General features: G+C 52.1%; 2 protein-coding genes across 2 annotated transcripts in view; both read left to right on the top strand.

The window, feature by feature from the left end:
- The window catches only part of LOC147684713 (uncharacterized), a 412180-nt gene that overhangs the window by 162945 nt on the left and 230002 nt on the right, over positions 1–19233 (top strand). The window lies entirely within an intron of this gene.
- Positions 11674–12546, top strand: LOC147684714 (uncharacterized). Its single transcript, XM_086942267.1, has one exon. It carries the CDS (start codon positions 11674–11676, stop codon positions 12544–12546), a length of 873 nt encoding a protein of 290 aa, XP_086798393.1.

The raw sequence follows: 19233 nt of genomic DNA, 5'->3' as shown, positions 1-19233 counted from the left end.
TGAAAAGTGAAGACCGATGGCTAAAGGCCCTTCTAGAGCAGCGAGACCTAAAAAAGAGACTCGGAAACGGTGCTAATGAAAAAACATACAGACTTGAAAACTGTATAATATAGATTACAGTATTGACCAACCTATTTAAAGCGATGCCATTTAAAATCTTGAATCAGCCGCATTTAAAGCCCACTGTGCTTTATAAAATATTTCCCGGTAGTTCACCTTGGTATCCCAAAATGCAGACTTCATGCACATGAGTGGTAATTTCCAATGGCGAGCGACTTCTGGGGAGAAACCATACCTACAGAGTGCTTCGGGCCATATGAAGTCTATGGTCCAAAAAATACGTATAGGTCCCCTCTATTACCACAGTCTAAGGAGACCGAATGCGATACCGGTTCAGTGCGCTGCTCTTTAGTTATCCAAATTCATACCAAGCAGGGAAAGTTGGCTCAAAGACAGGACCGTAGCAACCTCGCAGAGGAGTTCATGAGGCTAATTCGAGGCCAGAGGAGCTGAAGGATGGGGAGGAATTAATTTGGGCGCTATAAAACGCGCTTCGACGAACACACTGTGCCATGCTACTTTATATATCCCGCTGCCCCTAGCTGGCAGCAACAGAACTAAGCTGTTGGTTTGGAACAATAACTGGACTGTGTGAATACAGAGGACTGTTATGTACTTTGTTGGTTTCGAAGGCAGTGCTTTAAATGGAAAAAATAGAGGCAGGTACTCACCAAATTGATTTGTGGACTAGGGGTGGGTTGGGGGAGGGCTATGGGCGGTACTAAGGGGCGTGTCAGGAGCACATAGTTAAATTTATTGAGATTTTCCTGGTGTGCAAATAAGCATAATGATACAGAAGCCTTCCTTTTTTCTTCATTATCACATATGATCGTATATTCAAATACACAAGTTCCGGATGTATGCTGTACAGTCAAATCTTGTGTTAGATTTAATCTACTATAATGTTGCTTTATTCATAAAACAAAAAAGGGTATATATATGTACACATGAGAACTGACTTGCTTATTAGTTCACTAGTGGCATTGTGGTCATGGTCGGAGCTCAAAAGTTTCTAACTTCAATATCACTTTTAATAAACTCCTCTCAATGCTATGATATAATCTTATGTACCAAGGTAAAATGCTTCCACATGTTAAAGAATTCAATTTTTATTTCAATTTTAATGTTTTCAAGGATCGATTTATGTAAGGGCTCGCCAATCCGGACTCTTGATGCGACTCTGAATTGCTATCCTGGTTTATTTGTTGGTTTGCCCACCTCTGCCTCTCCCAGAACCCCTCCATTAACCCTCGAGAAAATGTCCCCTTAAAAACAAAATACAGTTGTGTTGAGACACTGCAGATAAAGCATATCTGCACTGGGTAGAGAAAGAGTGGCCTAGTACTTTCTATAAGCGAACACTTTTACATGCGCTTCACACCGGACTGTGGTAATACAAGGCTTTTCGGGATGGAAGCTATACATTTGCTGTGCTGAACACGGCAGACAACACTCATGCATGCAAAATCATGCACAGTGACACACAAGCACTTATGTACAATGAAGCTTGAGAAAATATTCTTGCTTTAAAGTATTGAACTGGATTATCACGGTCAACATTTGATAGTGGAGGAACGGGCTTCATTTATTACTTATTTGCCTTTACTCTCTGAATCCAGTCTTCTACTGGCAACGACCCATTTCAATAGTCAACTGCATTCAATACTTTTGTTTTTAGAAATGGTTACATTTGCTGGCCACGGATTACAAAACCTTGATTACCACCCTCTCTGCCTCAGTGTCTGTCACCACCTCTTTCCTATAACCATGCTCCAGACAAGTGTTGGCATACTCCGATGTACTTGCACGCCACTTCGATTCCCCTCAAGTCACAAGATGTAGCTGGTAGTAGGCCCTTCGCACACACCTACAGTGCTATTGACTCCACTGAGTGATTTCATGGATAGGTCTGCCCAGAGGCACATCTAGAGTGAAATTCCAGGAAAGGATGAGGGGGGGGGGGGGGCGGGGGGCTTGGGGGGCTCGGGTGTGCGAATAAAAATTTCAGGTGTGGGCTGATTCTTCTTCCAGCTATCAGCAGAGTAAAGATGCAGGTGCTCTAAGAAAGGGTGAAAGAACAACAAATTCTCATTAACAGGTAAACGGTCTTTTAAAGACCTGTGAAGTACTCTGGTGCGGCTGTGTGTGCGCCCAGGAAGCTGCCTCAGACCGGGCTCACACACACACAAAGGGGGGGGGGGGGGGGGGCCTTTGAGCCCAATGGGCATTGCGCGCCTGGGTCTGCTGTCGAATTGGCACAGTGCAAGTTAGCACTTGATTATCAGAGTGCTGCACGAAAACAGGCTGACTCGTTGTCAGCTGTTTTGCTCTTCTTTCAACACATACCCATTTCCTTTCTGCGTTGCTGCCCAGTGAGTACCGGTACTCTTTGGCCAAGGAGAAGTTCTGGTACTCGAGGGCAAAAAATTCAGAATTGCCTTGGTCCCGGCCCATTTAACGCACTACCCGAAGGTATATGCCCACCAGAAAGACAGATGTGAATAACTGAAGGCACATGGATGTCATTGCGACCTGTCAAAGGCGCAATCACTCAAGCAGACATTTATAGAGCGCAACACTACTGCATAGGGGTTCAATTATTCGAACATCCAGATCTTTACCTCTCTTATAGATTGCTGGAGTGATGAAGTACTTGGTTGCAGGGGGGGAGGTTATACCAGGCCTTGGCTGCCAAGTGTGAGATGGAGCGTCCTCCGCTGTTGGCTCAGCGGATGCGTGGTGTATTTACGAGGCAGAGGGATGATGATCAGAGGTGCAGAGTCGATTGGTGGAAGGTGAGGTGTCTGTTGATGTATGCTGGTCCTTCGTTGTGCAGGCTTTGTAGGCGTGGTTCAACATCTAGAACTGGCACCCCTCATTAATCAGGAGCCAGTATAGGTTCTTGAGATGGGGTGTGAAGTGGGTCCCTTTGGGGAGGTCGAGTAGGAGTCGTGCCGCTGCATTCTGTATTGTCTGGAGTTTCTTTTAGGAGTCGTGCCCTGATTCCTACTTGGAGTACGTTACCATAGTCCAGTCTGCTGGTGACAAGGGCTTGAGTGATGGTCCTTCTGGTGCTGGTCGGGAGCCACCTGAAGATCTTGCAGAGCATGTAAAGGGTGTGGAAGCAGGCAGAAATACACCGTTGACTTGTTTCTTCATAGATAGCTTGCTATCCAGGATGATGCAGAGGTTATGGGTGTGGTCTGTTGGGGCAGGGAGGTGTAGAGTTTTGCTGGCTACCATGTGTCATTCCAAAGTGAGGGGTTATTTCCAAAGATGAGGACTTCCGTCTGGTCTGTGTTGAGCTTGAGACAGTTATCCTTCATTCAGTCTGCAACAATCATCATGCATCTTTGGAAGTTGCCTTTGGTGGTGGAGGGGTCCTCAGACAGTGAGAGGATACGCTGTAAATTGTCAGCGCTGGAGATGATGCTGAATTCGTGTGATCAGACGGTATCAGCCAGGGGGGTCATGTTGGTGTTGAGGAGGGTCGGACTGAGGGATGATCCTCTTGGGTTCAGAGGTTTTAAGTTAAGAGACGTATCCTTTGGGTTCTGACTGCGAGGTACGAGGCCATCCATTTGAGGGTGTTTCCTTGGACCCCGATGTGGTGTAGACTGTTGATCAGAATGTTGTGGGAGACTGTGCTGAATGCAGCAGACAGGTCTAGGAAGATGAGGGCTGCTATTTCCCCGCAGTCCAGGAGGGCTATGTTGACCTCAGTGGCTGAGATCAGGGCTGTCTTAGTGCTGTGGTTAGCTAGGAATCCTGATTGGAAGGGGTCCAGGAGGTTGTGGTCTTCTAGGTATTGGGCGAGTTGCTGGTTTATCATTTTCTTGAAGACTTTCTCTGGAAAGGGGGGCAAGGAGATGGGCTGGTAGTTCTTTAGTTTGGCTGGGTCGGCTGAGGGTTTCTCCAGGAGGGGCCTCATTTCAGCTTGTTCACAGTCCCCACGGAAGGAGGCCGTGTTGATGGGAGCTCTTTAGGACTGTCTTGAGCTCGAAGATTGTCTTGCATCAGAGGATGAACACGTGGTGGGGGCAGGTGACCATGGGTGCTACTGAGTGCATGGAGTTCATGATGGAGATTGTGTGTTGTGGGGTGAGGGGATCCCAGAGGGTGAGTCGGTTTTCAGGGTTTAAGTTCGTGGGTGGGAGCAAGCTAATGCTGTAGGTGGCAGATGGTTGGTGTTCGAAGTTTCCATAGATGCTCGAGAGCTTGTCTTGGACAGTCAGCAAGGCTTTTGTATAGTTTCTGCGAGAAAGTATTGTCATTCTCAGTGAATGGTGAATTCCTAGACAATGGCGAAGAGTTCTTTGCTGTGGTTTGTGCTGGCCTCAATGTGCTAGGTCATTTTTATTGGTGTCCTTCAGGAGGTGGTGGAATTAGTGGAGGGTGGTTCTGAAGGCAGTCCAGTCTTCTGTGTTTTTTTGCTGAGGTGCCACTCCCTTTTGAGTGGACTACAGTAGCATTTGGCAGAGCACAGTTCTTCAGGGAACCTGCTGATTCTTCTGCTTGGGTTTTTGGCCATGGGGAGCTATGACATCGATGCATTCTGTGATCCACTGGGAGATACAATTTGCAGCTTGTTCTAGGCAGTGAGTCAAGCCTGGGTAGTGGGAGCGGAGAATGTTGTTACACTAGTCTTGAGATAATGTTTGCAATTCCCTCGTGTGTATCGGGGGTGCTCGGGAGAGGGGGTCCAGGGATGGTGAAGTGAATGTAGTGGTGGGTGCTCCAGGTGAGTTGTGTGGTGGTTTATCAGACTCTGTTGCTGGAAGTGAAGATGGCTTGAGGGTGTGTATCAATGTGGTTGGGGTCGGTGACAAGCTGCTTGAGGCAGATGTTGCTCACGTTCTCCATGATGTCATTTGTGTTGGTGTCGCCTGGGTCATTGAAGTGGAATTTGAGGTCTCCTATGAAGATGTAGTGCTCAGAGTTGATTGAGAGCAGGGTGATGAGGACCTGGATGGCACTGCAGAGGTTGGGATGAGGTCCGGGTGGTCGGTAGGCAAGGGTGCCTCAGATGATGCTTTTATCGAGTTGGTAGTTTAGGTGTTCCACTATTGGCGTTGGGTTGTCAGAGGATGTCGTGCAATGGATGGTGTCCCTGTAGAGATGGCCGATTCCCCTTAACATGTGTTGGTTCGGTCACAGTGTGTTATCTTGTAGCTTTGGGGTATGGCGATGGAAATGTCTGGGGTGGAGGCGGGATTAAGCCAGGTTCCTGTGAGGAAGATGACATCTGGGGTGAGGGAAGAGATCATGTCTCAAATCTCTGTGGCATGTTTGCCGTGTGAGGGAGCGTTGAGTAGGATGGCTTGGGAGTAGTGTTGCGGTGGACTCGGTCGAAGTAGAAGACGTGGCTGCCTTGGAGGTAAATGTAAATGTAAATCCAGTATTTTTAAAGTGCAAACAGTTACCTAGAGGCATCACGCGCTGGGGGCCGTCTGGAAGATTATGCAAGCTATTGCCCAGAGTCACATGGTGCTGGGCTGACCTCCCGCCGGGGATCGAACCGTGGGCCCCAGATTACAGCGTCAGTCGTCCTGGCCGCGGCACCACACCTCGGGCGTCCCTGAAGGGGAGTCAGTGGTGTCGGTAGGAGAACAGTCCTTTGGTGGTTTGGAAGGATGATTGGCAGCAGTGGTTGTTTGGGCGTCCAAGGTCTAGGGCTCGGAGGACAGAGGCAGTGTAGGGGCACGGGGTGGAAGGACCATGTGTCCTGGCACGGACAGGCTTGCCTTTGACGCGCCTTCGGTGCCCCAGCAGTGCAGCCAAAAATGGGCCTCCATAAGCACAACTGGGAGATGGTAGGAGCTGTCAGGGAAGCGGGAGGGCGGGAAGCAAAAAAAGCTGCAATAGCAACAAAAATGCAGCTGCCCGAGGCCACCCGGTGGCCATCAAGAGGGCGGCACCTTAGTCGCCGGGGGGCTCCCCCCCCCGCCCCCTTGCATGCAGGTACTCCCTCCTCCCTCGGGCAGGAGGGGTCCAGCAGGGAACGGGGCGGGCCCAGTGACGTGCTTCGGGGGGCGGCAGGCCGGGCGAGGGGTACTTAAGTCCCCCTCGCCAGATTCAGGCCTCTTTGCCGCCCCTCGCCGCCACGTGCAGACCACCAACTTAGACGCACTTCACCCGGCCCTGCAATCGGTCCCCGCTCGCGGCCTGCGCCGTCCGCCTTCCCGTGCTGCAAATTCAAACATCAGGTATGTGAGCCTCTCGCTGGCCTCCCCCCGGCCCTGTCCCTGGTACTTGATCCAGGTTGTACGGGGCCCTGTGGTTGAACCCACGGGGGGGGTTGGGAAGGCCAAAGGCTACGGAAATGGTAGCTGGGTTGCCTGTTAGCGGCACTGTGTTGCTGAGGGAAGCGGGCTAGGTGTGTGCGCGGTCCGTATTGGGACCTCGGGACAGAGGGGGCGCGGTTTGCGAAGTCGCGGTGGTTGCCACGTGGTCAGGCCCATTGGGCCTTAACAACTCTAGATGGCCGCGCTTATTGGACGTAGGGACATCCTCGGGTAAATCCGGCCATTCAGGCTTTCAGTCTTCTCCGGTCGATAACAGCAATGCCTGTCATTAGGGAAATCGGAGGGGAGCGACCATGGGCGGGTGCGGCCTGTATCGGGACCTCGGGTCAGGGGTGGCGCGTCTTACGAAATCGCGGTGGTTGCCACATGACCAGGCATATTAGGCCTTAGAAATCCAAGATGGGGCATAGGCCGCCCCGCCGGCCTTTGGGCCGAGGCCGCGCCTACCGATCAGGGATATCATTTGCACTGCAACCGGGTCCGGCAGCGAGCAGACATATTATAGCGGGACGTGAGGCCTGCCCCCGGCCTTGCGACGACGCCTTTTGTCCGCTGTAACTTTCCCCGCCCCTCATTTCATTATCGCTTCACTGATTTACTAGCTTTTACAGCGAAGCAAGCCTGTGAGACGGACGCTTTTTATAAACAAACAGGGCAGCTTAGGACCGCTGAAACCCTTCCCCGCACCTCGTTACGCTAGCGCAGTGAATGATTGCTTCCATGTATTGAATACCGGCCTTGGCCTCGGTGTCGGGCGCATGGGCCGTTTCCATGGTTGTGATGTGTGAAACGGACACATGGGGCAGTGGAAGTGGAGCGTTGACGGATGCCAGGAGGAAGCCTTAGCGCTCCGAAACACGCTGTAGCGCCGCGCATTTGGTATTAGAAAGCGCGTGGTGACTGGACTCACAGGGTGACATAGGGAGCCCACGGGTAACGAACATGGCCAGCGTGTAGGACGCGGGCTCCAGGGGGCGCACTACGCAGTTCACGCAGAGCGATGCGCGGCCCGCGCTCCCCCCCCCCCCCCCCCGTTTTCTGCTGGGGGGGGGTGAGCTCCTGCAGGGGCAGCTATGCGTGTACACGCGTTGCGTGGGCATTCATGTGCACCCTGCAACGGAAAGCGAATATATTGCGTGACGCCCACGCCGCAACGCACTAACCGATAGCGTGCGCACCGCGCCAACCACCCCCCGCCCCCCCCCCCCCCTTCGCCACCGGTTTGTGATACTGAGGGGCGATTGGTCGAGGGTGTCTCAAGGGGTTGTGGTTGATGTATTGAATAATGGTGTCTCCTGCCCATAGAGTGAGGGGCGTCAGCTCCATCCGGCAGGATATGGGAAAGGTACTGGGAGGCAAAAAATTGTGTTCCCCTGCCCATAGAGCGTGGGGCACCAGCTCCATCCGGCAGGGGCTTGTTCAGGTGCATGTGATGTGGATTTTGATGTCCCCTGCCCATAGAGTGAGGGGCACCAGCTCCATCCGGCAGGGGCTGGTTAACGTGCATGTGAAGTGGACCTTGATGTTCCCTGCCCATAGAGTGAGGGGCATCCGCCCCATCCGGCAGGTGAAGTTGAAAGTGCACTGGATGGCCGCTCATAGTTTCCTCTGTTTGCAGGTGCCAGGGGGGAGACGTTGGCGAGGCCACACACAGGGATTTTCAGGTAATTTTGGCCAGATTAGCCTTTTGTGGGGGATGGGGGTGGTGTTCGATAGCGGGCTTTCGCCACCCACAAGGCTGGCGCGGAAGGTGGCTGTCCAGGCGCGGTGGCCTGCGGTATGCAGAGGCACCGGGCGGTTTAGTTACTTATGCTCCCGTTTCCATTCCAGGCGGCGTCTTGCAGCGGACACACGCGCAGTCGCACCCGTTCAGCATCCTAGTCTTCATTTGGAAGGTACGTAGATTGGGCACAGGGTGGCTCAGGAGTACAGGATGACGGGGTGGCGGCTTGCCTATGACGTCAGCATGGGTAGTGTAGCTCACCGGGCATTTTCTTTTTCAGGGTCAACGGGAGCCAGCGGAATGGACAGCCAGGGATCCCCTCCGCTTTTTTCCCCAGACGAGCCAGGTTGGGGAAACCCCTTCGGGAGCCGCGCACGATGCGCAATTGAAGGCACTTTTGGACATAATAAAGGTCAAGGGGGTGGCGTGGGCTAGTGAAGCACTGGGGGTCAACAGCCAAGATGACTCCGGGGTGGTGGTGGCAACCCCGACGGTACTTCAGGAAATCACTGAGGATAATGACACTGGGCCCAAGAGGTCCAAGAGACATAAGAAGCCCACTTGCAAGGAATTTCCAGCAGAACCGATTCAAGCCAAAAGCCGCGCACCGGAGGTGGCTCGGAATGTGATCGTACACGTGCCGGCAGCATCATCCCCCTTGCAGGTGGTCCAGGCGACGCCACCCCAGGAAGTGGTGGCCCCTTCTTTGAATTTTGCCACACGGGATGAGTTGGGTAAGCTCACCAGCTCTCTGCAGGAATTCATGAACGAAATGAGAGCAGGCAGGGAGGCGGCGGTCCAGCCGGCAGTCGAAGGTGCTGCTGCCTCCCCTGCCCCAACTGTGACATCGGAGATGTCTTTCGCGCACGCGTGGGGTGGGCAACTTTCCCAGGGATGCGTCAACAGCAGTGGCTCAGCGACCGCCAGCGCGCCGGTGCTATCCCTCACCCACGCGGCGACCGAGGGGCCTTTGATACTTTCTCCAGTCCCTTCGGCCTCTGCATCGTCCACCTCCTCAACCGTGCCCCCCCTTGCGTCACCCACTACTTTGCTCTCATCGGCCACTGCATCGTCCACCTCCTCAACCGTGCCCCCCCTTGCGTCACCCAGTACTTCGCTCTCATCGCCAAGCGTCCCCGCGCCCTCCAGGATGACCATGGCTCCTCTGCTCTCAGGCAAATGCTCTTTAGCCTGGCTGGTGCCACAGGCGGGTAGGGAGGCCATCTGGCGCAGGGAGTTCATAGACATCTTCTCCCTTCTGATGATAGGGGTGGAGGGGGTGGACATCAGGAAGGTGGGGGCAAAAGAGGATGAGAAAAAGGCACGATACCAGGCATGGCCCGAGAAATCACTTAAAAACTGGAGGCAGGCTTTTGGGATATTAGCGGCAGTAATAACAGAGCGCTTCCCAGAGCAGGCGCAGGGGCTCTTTCAGTATGAGAGCATTATTACTGAGGAAGCGGAAAATGGGGGTACAGGCTGGTACAGATATGATTATGAATTTAGGAAGAAGATGTCCATGTGTCCGGAATTGGAATGGGATCAGATAGAGGTCAGATTGTGGTTGCAGCACATGGGCAAGGGGAAGGCCGAGAGTCTTGCCAAAACTAGCACCAGCGACAAGAAAGAGGAGGTAGCGAGGGGGCAGCAAGGGGGGAAAAAGGGTCAATTCAGACAGTCTTTTCGAGGGGGGCGAGGCAGCGGGGCCCACAATAGGGGGGGGAAGCGAGCATTTGGGGGAACATGCAGACTTTTCAATGCAGGGAACTGCACATGGGGGAAAGCGTGCAGATTCTCGCACACATGCAGCAAATGCAGTGGCTCTCACGCAGCAACCTCCTGCGAGAAGCAGGGTTCAGCGGGGGGCAACCAGAAACAGGAAAAGTAACAGCCCCTCCGTGGCCCCGGTGCAGCCCCCTCTCCCCCCATTACCTAGCGTACGAACCCCCCCTCGTCAGCAGGTGGGCCAGCTCCAACGCAAGGGCCCCTCTCCAATTGTCATCCCCAACCTGCTAGCACTACTGAGATCCTACCCCATTGCTAAAGACAGGGCAACGCTAGCCGAAGGTTCTCGAAGGTTTTAGGATCCCTTACCTAGGTCCAAGGGTCAGCAGGGAGGCGGACAACTTGAAATCAGCCAGGGACCTCCCTGCGGTGGTAACTGAAAAGATCCGGAAGCAACTGCTCCTGGGGAGGGTGGCGGGCCCGTTTCCTTCCCCCCCCTCTCCCAGATTTCGTGGTATCTCCGTTGGGGGTCGTCCCGAAGAAAGAGCAGGGGGCGTTCAGGTTGATTCACCACCTGTCCTTCCCAGAAGGGGACTCAGTTAACTCCTGGCTGGCAGAGGAGGCAAGCTCCGTCCATTACAGCTCGCTGGACACCGCCATCGATCAGGTCAGGAGATCGGGGAGGGGGGCCTGGTTGGCGAAAGCTGACATCGAGGCGGCTTTCAGGCTCCTGCCAGTACACCCGGAGAGCCACCACCTACTGGGGTTCAAATGGGGAGGTCAGTACTTCTTCGACAAATGCATGCCAATGGGTTGCTCTGTCTCTTGCGCCTTTTTCGAGGCCTTCAGCACCTTCCTGCAGTGGTCTCTCTCAGTTAAGTATGGCGTCGAGGCGGTGACGCATTACCTCGACGACTTCTTGTTCATTGGGAAGGACGGGACTAAGGAATGCAGTGAAGGGTTGTCGTGTTTCTTGGATCTGGCGGGCCACCTAGGGGTGCCTCTGGCGCCGGGCAAGACCGAGGGCCCAGCACAGGTTCTCACCTTCCTGGGCATCGAGCTAGACACGGTAAACGGGGTGTCTAGACTCCCTGCTCACAAGGTGCAGGAACTGCAACGGGACATTCGGGATCTGCTCGGGAGGAACAAGGCACCGTTGGGGGTCATACAGAGCCTGCTCGGCAAACTCAACTTCGCAGCCAGGGTCACCCCGGCCGGGCGGGTCTTTGCAAGACGTCTAGCCAGGGCAACAGCGAACATAGTACAGCGCCATCACTTTGTGAAGCTTTCAGCGGGAATGAAGCAGGATTTGGAAGTATGGGTGGAGTTCTTGGATAACTTCAATGGCACCGTCATTTGGAGGGCACCTTGGGCGGACAGTCCAGAACTCAGCATGTTCACCGACGCCTCGGGGAGGGAGGGCTTTGGAGCGATTATGGGCGAGCAGTGGTGTGCGCAGAAGTGGCCGAATGCATGGCGCAAGCGAGGCATCACGGCTAACATAACTGTTTTAGAGCTTTTTCCCATCGTCATTGCCCTCCATCTATGGCCCGGCCCCCTGTCAGATCGGAAGGTCCTTTTCTGGTCAGATAACTTGGCGGTGGTTCAGGCGATTAACGGGCAGACGGCCAGTTGTCCGCTGGTCCTCTGCCTATTGAGGGACTTAGTGAGAAGTAGCCTGCGTTGCAACCTGGAATTTAGGGCGCGGCACATCCCTGGGGTCATTAACATTGCAGCGGATGCACTTTCTCGTTTTCAGTGGGAGCGTTTCCGGGCGGCCTGCCCACAGGCGAGAGAGGAGATGACCCCTTTCCCGCCGGAGCTATGGCGTATTTTGGAGTGGAGCAGGAACTGAGAGCCATGGGGGAGAGGGCCCTGGCACCAAGCACCAGGAAACGCTATGGAAGTCACCTGGCCGCGTTCCACGGGATAGTGGATGAATTGGGCTTGGGGGAGCTCCCCCTGGAGGACAGAGTTAGAGCCTTCATTGTCTGGGCTAGAAAGAGGGGACAGTCCCACTCCTGGGTCTGCGGACATCTGGCGGCCATCGGCCATGACGCTAAATTACGGGGGTTCACGGATCCCACCCAGGCTTTTGCCATCAGGGCAGCACTGAAGGGCTGGTCTCGGGATGAGCCCAGGGCTCCGGACAACAGAGCGCCCATCGACTTCAGCACGCTGCAGGACATGCTGCGGGTGTTACCTTCAGTAGCCCGCTCACCCTTTGAGGCCACCTTGTTCACGGCAGCGTTCTGCCTCGCCTTTTTCGGGGCCTTTAGGAGCAGCGAGCTGGTGGCACGCTCTAAGACTGATGCTTCCGGCGATGCCCTGTGCCTGGGGGATGTCACATTGGATTCGGACATGACGGTCACGCTCAGGAAGTCCAAGACAGACCAAACCGGGAAGGGGGTTCGCATTGTACTGACTCCCATTAAAGAGCAAACCGGGTGCCCCGTGGCGGCAGTCCGGAGCTACCTCGCCCTGCGGCCACCTGGGGCGGGCTACCTACTTGTGCATGAGGACCTTTCACCCCTTACCAGGTACCAGATGGATAGAATAATGCTGGCCTGCCTGGCCCGAGCAGGCTTGACTGGCGAGGGGAAGCGTTTCTCCAGCCACTCCTTTCGTATTGGGGCGGCCACCTCTGCTTCTCGGGCTGGTATGCCACCAGAAGGCATTAGAAGGGTGGGGCGCTGGGAATCACTTTGTTACAAGCGCTATGTCCGCCCGTAACACAAGGGCCGTACAGTTATTGGGTCTGTAGCAGGTGTTAATGTGTACCGTTTCTCGTGCTGTGTAGCACAAAGATGTTATAGTTATTGGAACAATATGCATGAGTTGTTGGTGTATCTTTCTCTTTGCTGGGTTGCACAAGGGCCTTACATTTTATGGGAACAATAATGCTTTGATGTATCATGTCTTTTGCTGTGTTAAGCGTGCAATAAAAGAGCAAACTGATTGGTGTCTTTTGTGTTGACAGGTTCGAGAATTTGGGTTCTGGGCCATTCAACTGTCTCCAAGTTAGGTCGTTGGGCTGCCACCAGGAACTGGATGCGGGGTTTCTCCAACACAGAGTGTGTATGGTTAGGTTTCCCGGGAATGCGCTGGAGTGGCCTCTTGTCCAGACTCAGGCACTCACTGGCTACAGGGGGCCCTCCGCCGCATCACTTAGTCATTCACCTGGGGGGCAACGACATTACCAACATGGGAAGGTCCGCATTGTTGCGTAAAATGAAGGCGGACCTGGTGGAGGTTTGCAGAATGATGGGGAGCTGTGAGGTTTGGTGGTCCGAATTACTCCCACGCAGAGTCTGGCGGGGCGCAAGGTCAAGCGAAGCCATAGAAAGGTCTAGGAGGAGGGTGAACCGTGATATTTGCAAGTTCACTTCGCAGAGAGGCATTGGTTTCATCCGACATGAGATGATTCAGGATAAGATAAGGGGTTACTTTGAGTTAGATGGCGTGCATCTCAATCCAGTGGGCTTGGACCTGTTCCTCCTAGATTTGTACGAGGCTTTGCAGGAGAGAGGCTGCAGGTAGGAAGGAGCATAGGGGATGGGGGGCCCGGGCGGCGGCGGTAGCCACCGGCCAGGCTGTGGCGGAGTTACAGGGTGATCCGGAAGCTGAGAGGTGCAGCGGTGTACCTCAGCAGGCACATAGGGGTGCCAGAGCCTAACACCTGGACTTCATGGGAGGTCATGGTACACGTGTCGGCACCTCAGTAGTCCGTCGGGCGGTTGTGGGCCTGTACAACCGGGGGTTGCCTAGTTGCGCTCCGCCCCTCGGGGCGTGAGTCTACTTAATTAAGATATGGGGCAGCACACAGGTGGCCACACACTGTGCTGCCCGGCTCAACAGGCGGGCAGGTGGCGAGAATGCGGCCTGCCCTTGGATTACCCATAAGATAACCCATCTATTACATATGTTGTATGTAATAAATCCTGCAGCATTTTCTTTCCAACCAAACACTGTGTCCTGTGTATTATTTATGTTTGTACGGTATCCATGTGTGGGGGCGGGGGGTCCGGTTGCCATTAGGGGACTATGGCAAAAGCGGGAAAATACTCTAAGGATGCCCCCAGACAATCTATGTGAAATGTAAACAAATTCCAAATGCTATTTAAATTCGTAGTCTAAAATTATTATACTACTGTGGCTGAGTTTGTATCCCTGAAGCTGCGGGATCGAACATTGGGACTGCAGAGAGAGTGAGCAGAGACCCAGGCTCGTGGAGCTAAGGCAGCACGGAGGGGCGCACACGACCAGGAGGTGCAGGACTACTCCGGTTTCCCTTTCTGTGAATTACTGTAAAACCAATACCTAAAGTTGTAGGGGGTGGGACAGACCTGGTAATATTGCTTGGACCCTGTGGTGGGCTCATCTTCCACCAATTTCCCTCTCGCTTGTGAAGATACCCATTCCTTGCCCCCTGCCCTGCTCCTTACATATCGTTCCAGTTTTCGTTAGCCTGTCCCTCTGCCCTCCTAGCTGAGACTGCACAGCGTTTCATCTTGCTTTGCTGCACACCCGTTATACTTCCAATTGAGGAGACTTTTGTACAGTGAAAAGATGGCCACCAACCTCCACAAAATAAGTACATCTGGATAGAAGTCTGCAAGCTTCCCTAACAAAAAGAGCACTTGCAGGAGGTAACATCAGTTTATCATTACTCACATGTGCATCAGTTATGCAACATTACCAGACGATGTGAAACAATGCGCTACCTCTTCTGAATTCTACACAAGCCTCCCAGTTTGCTGGTCACTATACAAACACTACAATGATTGATTTTGCTAGATTGAGATTGGTTATATAAGTAACAGACTGAAGTAGATTAGTTTTTTGCGAAGCATAGGCCACAATCAGGGCACAAGTCCTAAATAAAGAAGTGGGAGGGACGCTCAGAGACAGGAAGTGACGTCACGACAGGAAGTGACGTCACGGAAGGTAAAAAACCTAGAAGTGGGGGACGCTCAAATACGTGAAGTGACGTCACGCCCGGAAGTGACGTCACGAAAGGTAAAAAAACACTCGATCTACACTTAGTGGTCCTCTGATGTTGTTTTGCTTTTATGGTGTGTGTGTTTTCAGAGGTTATTAAAGGGGTGTTCTTTCGCTCAAATATCGACCCTGTCTGGCCATTGCATCTTTATTTTGATTGTTAAGACGGCGACAGAGCAGCCGGTGGCCTAGTTTTCCGTCTCATACCAGATGCCAAGCATAGCTGTCTGTACCGACCTTGTTATGGGGGCTTGGCCGTCCCTGATGCAGAGAGGCTCGGTATTTTCAACACCCTGTAGGAGTGTAGGAGCGGTGCACCCGAAGGCTACCTCACAGTGAATCCCCAGCGCCATTTTCTGCAGCACACAGGAGTTGACAGACCGGCGTGGCGCCTTCCCAAGCAGAACGTCACGAAGCACTTGCCATAGACACGCACAACTGGCGGCCGAGAGCCTCCCATCAGAGCAGTAAACCTCTGCAGGACTGACTTGGGAGATCGACGGGGCGGCCGGCCGTGAGGGCGAATACCGCTATAGTTTAAAGCCCAGCTTTTGCGCAGGGGGGACCGGCGTCCACCCGGTAAGACCCCTTAAAATAAGTGGGGGGATGCCGTCCACCCGCGTGGTACCCCGACTCGAGCCCTGGCCACAATCATGTTCTCAAGTTGGTTGGACCAAATTTAATGCAGCCTCAGAAACGTTCATGCACCAACACAACTCTCGCAAAAACACGTCTCACGTTGTTAGTATGGAATGACAAAAAAAAAAAAACAAGGACTGTTGCTACATTAGCGAAAATAGCCACAACGTGCACAGGTAAAAGGAAAAAGTGGAGGGGAACCTTTTTCTGCTCTTTCATTGGCCCGAAGGGTAATGGGGATTGTGTGCTGTGGTTTTAAAGGGCGAGTGGGCTGGCACTAAGGGTTGAATGTAGCAGTGTTCGCACTGCATAACTAACAGCAGTGACAGGAATGCATTGGGGGTTAATTGAAGAGGGGCATAATATAGAGTCTAGTAGCAAAGAGTATGGCCCCGGGGATTAGAAGGAGCAATGTGGGGGGGGTTGGGTGGAATCACACTGTAGATTGTATGTAAGGAAGGCGACCTGAAGGTTGAGACAAGTTAAATGTCAAGGGTTAAAGGTAGAAAAGACACCTGCGGTCTAAAGTCAGAAGTAGTCGCATGTGGGTATAAGAGACAAAAGAATAAAATGAATGTTTTAACGTTGAGTTCATAGAGTGCTTAGGCATAGTGCACTGGGGGTTTCAAAGAAAAGCGGTATGGCAGAGGTGGGTATCTGGTACCTTCTAGTGGAGGAGTGACAACCAGAGTTGAAGTTCAAAACAGAAGAATTAAGTTTACAGGCACAGAAGACAGAGGACATCATTGGATGCTGAAACTCAAATGTAGATTACACTGCAAGTCTATAGTCGATGGTGGCTGAAGGCAGAGATGTTGCTACTAATGCTCAGGTTCTAAAAAAGAAATCAAAGAGTTGGGACTGAACGACTGAGTAGCAACCATGAAGTTCACAAGGCAAAAGCAGCTTAGTACAGAATATATGTAGGTGATAGGAGCCTGGGGTGAGAAGACTAGCGTTCTGAATCAAAAACAAAGGCTTAATATTGGGGGATAAAGAAACTGTGGATAGAAAAATACCCCACATGACGCTTGTGCACATATTTGTATACAATGAATGCTTGGTAGGGGCGAGAGTAGTAGGCTGAACGTAGTGTTAATCCATCTTAAATTGATAGGTACAAGTATCATGCCATCATTCAGCTGTATATACTTATAAGAAGTGCATTCAACCAAAGCCATTTCCCATTACCTGGCTCACTGCCTGTCATTTACGGTGTTAATATTGATAAAAATCGGGGCCAATGTCTAGAATGATATAGTCATACATAGGAACAAAAACGCATCACTATTATCAAATTCACCAGTCATAAACTCTCCATCAACCCTGGCTCAGAAAGACAAGGTCAGGCAGGCTCTGTGACCTAGGCCTGAGGTTACTGATTGACGAGTTACAGGTGGGGTGGCACGTAACCGGCAGATAATAATAATAAAGGGGTTTGTAAAGCGCCTGGTGACGCCGTCCCGGCGTGTCCCCGCGCTTTGGATAGAGCAGCAGGTGAAGTAGGAAGGACCTAAAGGGTGTACAGGTGGGTCTTTAAAAGTTTCCTAAATATGGATTCAGTCTCTGCTAGCCTGATGTTCATTGGGAGAGAATTCCATTTGTTGGCTGCCATCACACGAAAGGAGCGGCCTCCCATTCTGGCTTTTTTATCCGGGGGATTTTAAGTTGACCAGTTCCCCTAGAGCGAAGTGCTCTATTGGGCTCGTAAGGGATGGCTAGATCCTTCAGGTATTCAGGGGGTTTTGTGAGGTTATCCTATTGCATATTAAGAGCACTTTGAATAGGACCCTCTTTTTTACAGGAAGCCAGTGGAGAGCGGCCAAGGTCGGCTTTGAGGCTGCTCTTTTGGGTAACCTGAGGACTAGCCGTGCTGCCGTGTTTTGGAGAACCTGCAGTCTTCGGATGTTCTTTTCCGTTGTCCCTAAAAGTAGCACATTGCCGTAATCAATACGGGAGGTGACTAAGGCTTGGGTCATGGTGCGTCTGGCCTCTAAAGGAAGAAGGTCCAAAGTACGGTTTAGGGTCTTCAGAACCCCAAAACATTTCCCTACTACTTTATGGACATGGCCATCAAAGGAGAGTTTGGGATCAACCCAGACACCCAAGTTCTTTGCTTCCTTGCAAGGGGTAGGTAAAGGACCAAGACAGGGTAGCCGCCATTCCTGAGTCCAACTAGCATCATTTCCTCCTATCACAAGAACCTCTGTTTTAGAGCCATTGAGCTTCAAGCAGTGTTGGTTCATCCAGCCTGCAAGCTCCTGCATGCAGGTTTTGAAGTTGGCGGCTGCTAAGGTGGGAGCCTGGGATAGGGAAATGAGCAGTTGGGTATCGTCGGCGTAGGATACTAATTCTATGCCGTATGATTGAACCACATCTGCCAGCGGGGCCATGTAAAGGTTGAACAGGGTGGGGCTCAGGGCAGAGCCCTGAGGCACCCCCTGTTCTAAGGCAATGCTGTCTGAGAGGAATGTGCCTCTCTGAACCTGGAAGCAGCGGTCTGTGAGGAAAGCTTTCAGCCATCCTAGTGCCGCCTTGGTGACCCCAGCTTTGTTTAGACACTGTAGCAAGATGGAGTGTGCTACAGTGTCAAACGCAGCACTGAGGTCCAGCATAATAAGTGCCATCGTGTGACCCTCGTCAGCTCCTGCCCGTAGAGTTTCAGTCGCTCTCAGGAGGGCTGTCTCAGTGGAATAGCTCGTCCGGAAACCAGATTGGGAGCTATGCAGGGAGTTATTAGATTCTAAGTGAGCCATAAGTTGTTTATTGGCTATTTTTTCGGCCACTTTCGCTAGGTAAGATAAGAGAGAGATGGGTCGTAAGTTTTCCAGGGTACCTGGCTCACATTGGGTTTCTTTTTGATTGGTAGTACCATTGCTTTCTTCCAATCCTCCGGAAGGCAGGCTGAGGAAAAGGAGACTTGGATAACGTGCCTGAAGTAAGGTTCCAATACTTTTAGACTTGCTCCAAGTACTTTCGGAGGGGCCGGGTCACGGGGGGAGCCCAACTTGATGCTTTTACAGACGCTAACAAGCATTTCAGGAGGGGGGACCGAAAAGCACTGTAGGCATGACTCTGTAAGACTAACTCCTTCACTTTCCATAAAATCATGACCAGATGTCAGGTTTCCAGAAAAGTTGGCATAGATGTCGGTAATTTTCCCAGAGAAATATTTGGCGATTTTATTGCAGGTTTCCACAGAGTCAGTGTGGGACGTATTATCAGTTGTGAGCACAGAGATTTCTTTAAAGATTTTGAAGAGCTCTTTAGAGGAGTTCTCTGCTTCCCCAATGCGAATTTTGTAATGCAAGGCTTTGGTAGTACGTATTTTTTTATTATAGTCCTTTTGCGCTTTTTTATATTGTGTTTTAATAGTCGGGCAGAAGTGGATACGCCATTCCCGTTCTAATTTTTTACAGGCGGATTTAGCTGCCTGGAGTTCAGGAGTATACCACGGGGTGGATTTTCTCGCATTTTTAGAGTTTTTCATATTTCGAATAGGAGCAGTGTTATCTAGGGCCGTTAAAATACGGTTCTGTAGACGACTATAGGCTGTTTCACAGTCAGTGCCTCCTGGAGGTCCTCCTGTTTCGAGTATTTCGTTAAAAGTGTCCTGGGAGAAATTTTTCCATTTCCGACACAGGTAACGGTGATCACAGTCTTTTTTAGGATCAGACTCAGATAACTGAATGTGAAACGGAATTAGGGAGTGATCAGACCAGGGTACCGGAATCGGAGATAGAACTTGCACTCCGGTCCAGTTCCCGAAGATGGGGTCCA

Source organism: Lissotriton vulgaris, chromosome 10 (genome assembly GCF_964263255.1).
Source record: "Lissotriton vulgaris chromosome 10, aLisVul1.2, whole genome shotgun sequence".
Taxonomy (NCBI): domain Eukaryota; kingdom Metazoa; phylum Chordata; class Amphibia; order Caudata; family Salamandridae; genus Lissotriton; species Lissotriton vulgaris.
This window is presented reverse-complemented; position numbering and strand designations above follow the sequence as displayed.

Coding starts and splice junctions, on each gene's coding strand:
- LOC147684714 (XM_086942267.1), top strand. CDS start 11,674: ATGGGGGAGAGGGCCCTGGCACCAAGCACCAGGAAACGCTATGGAAGT.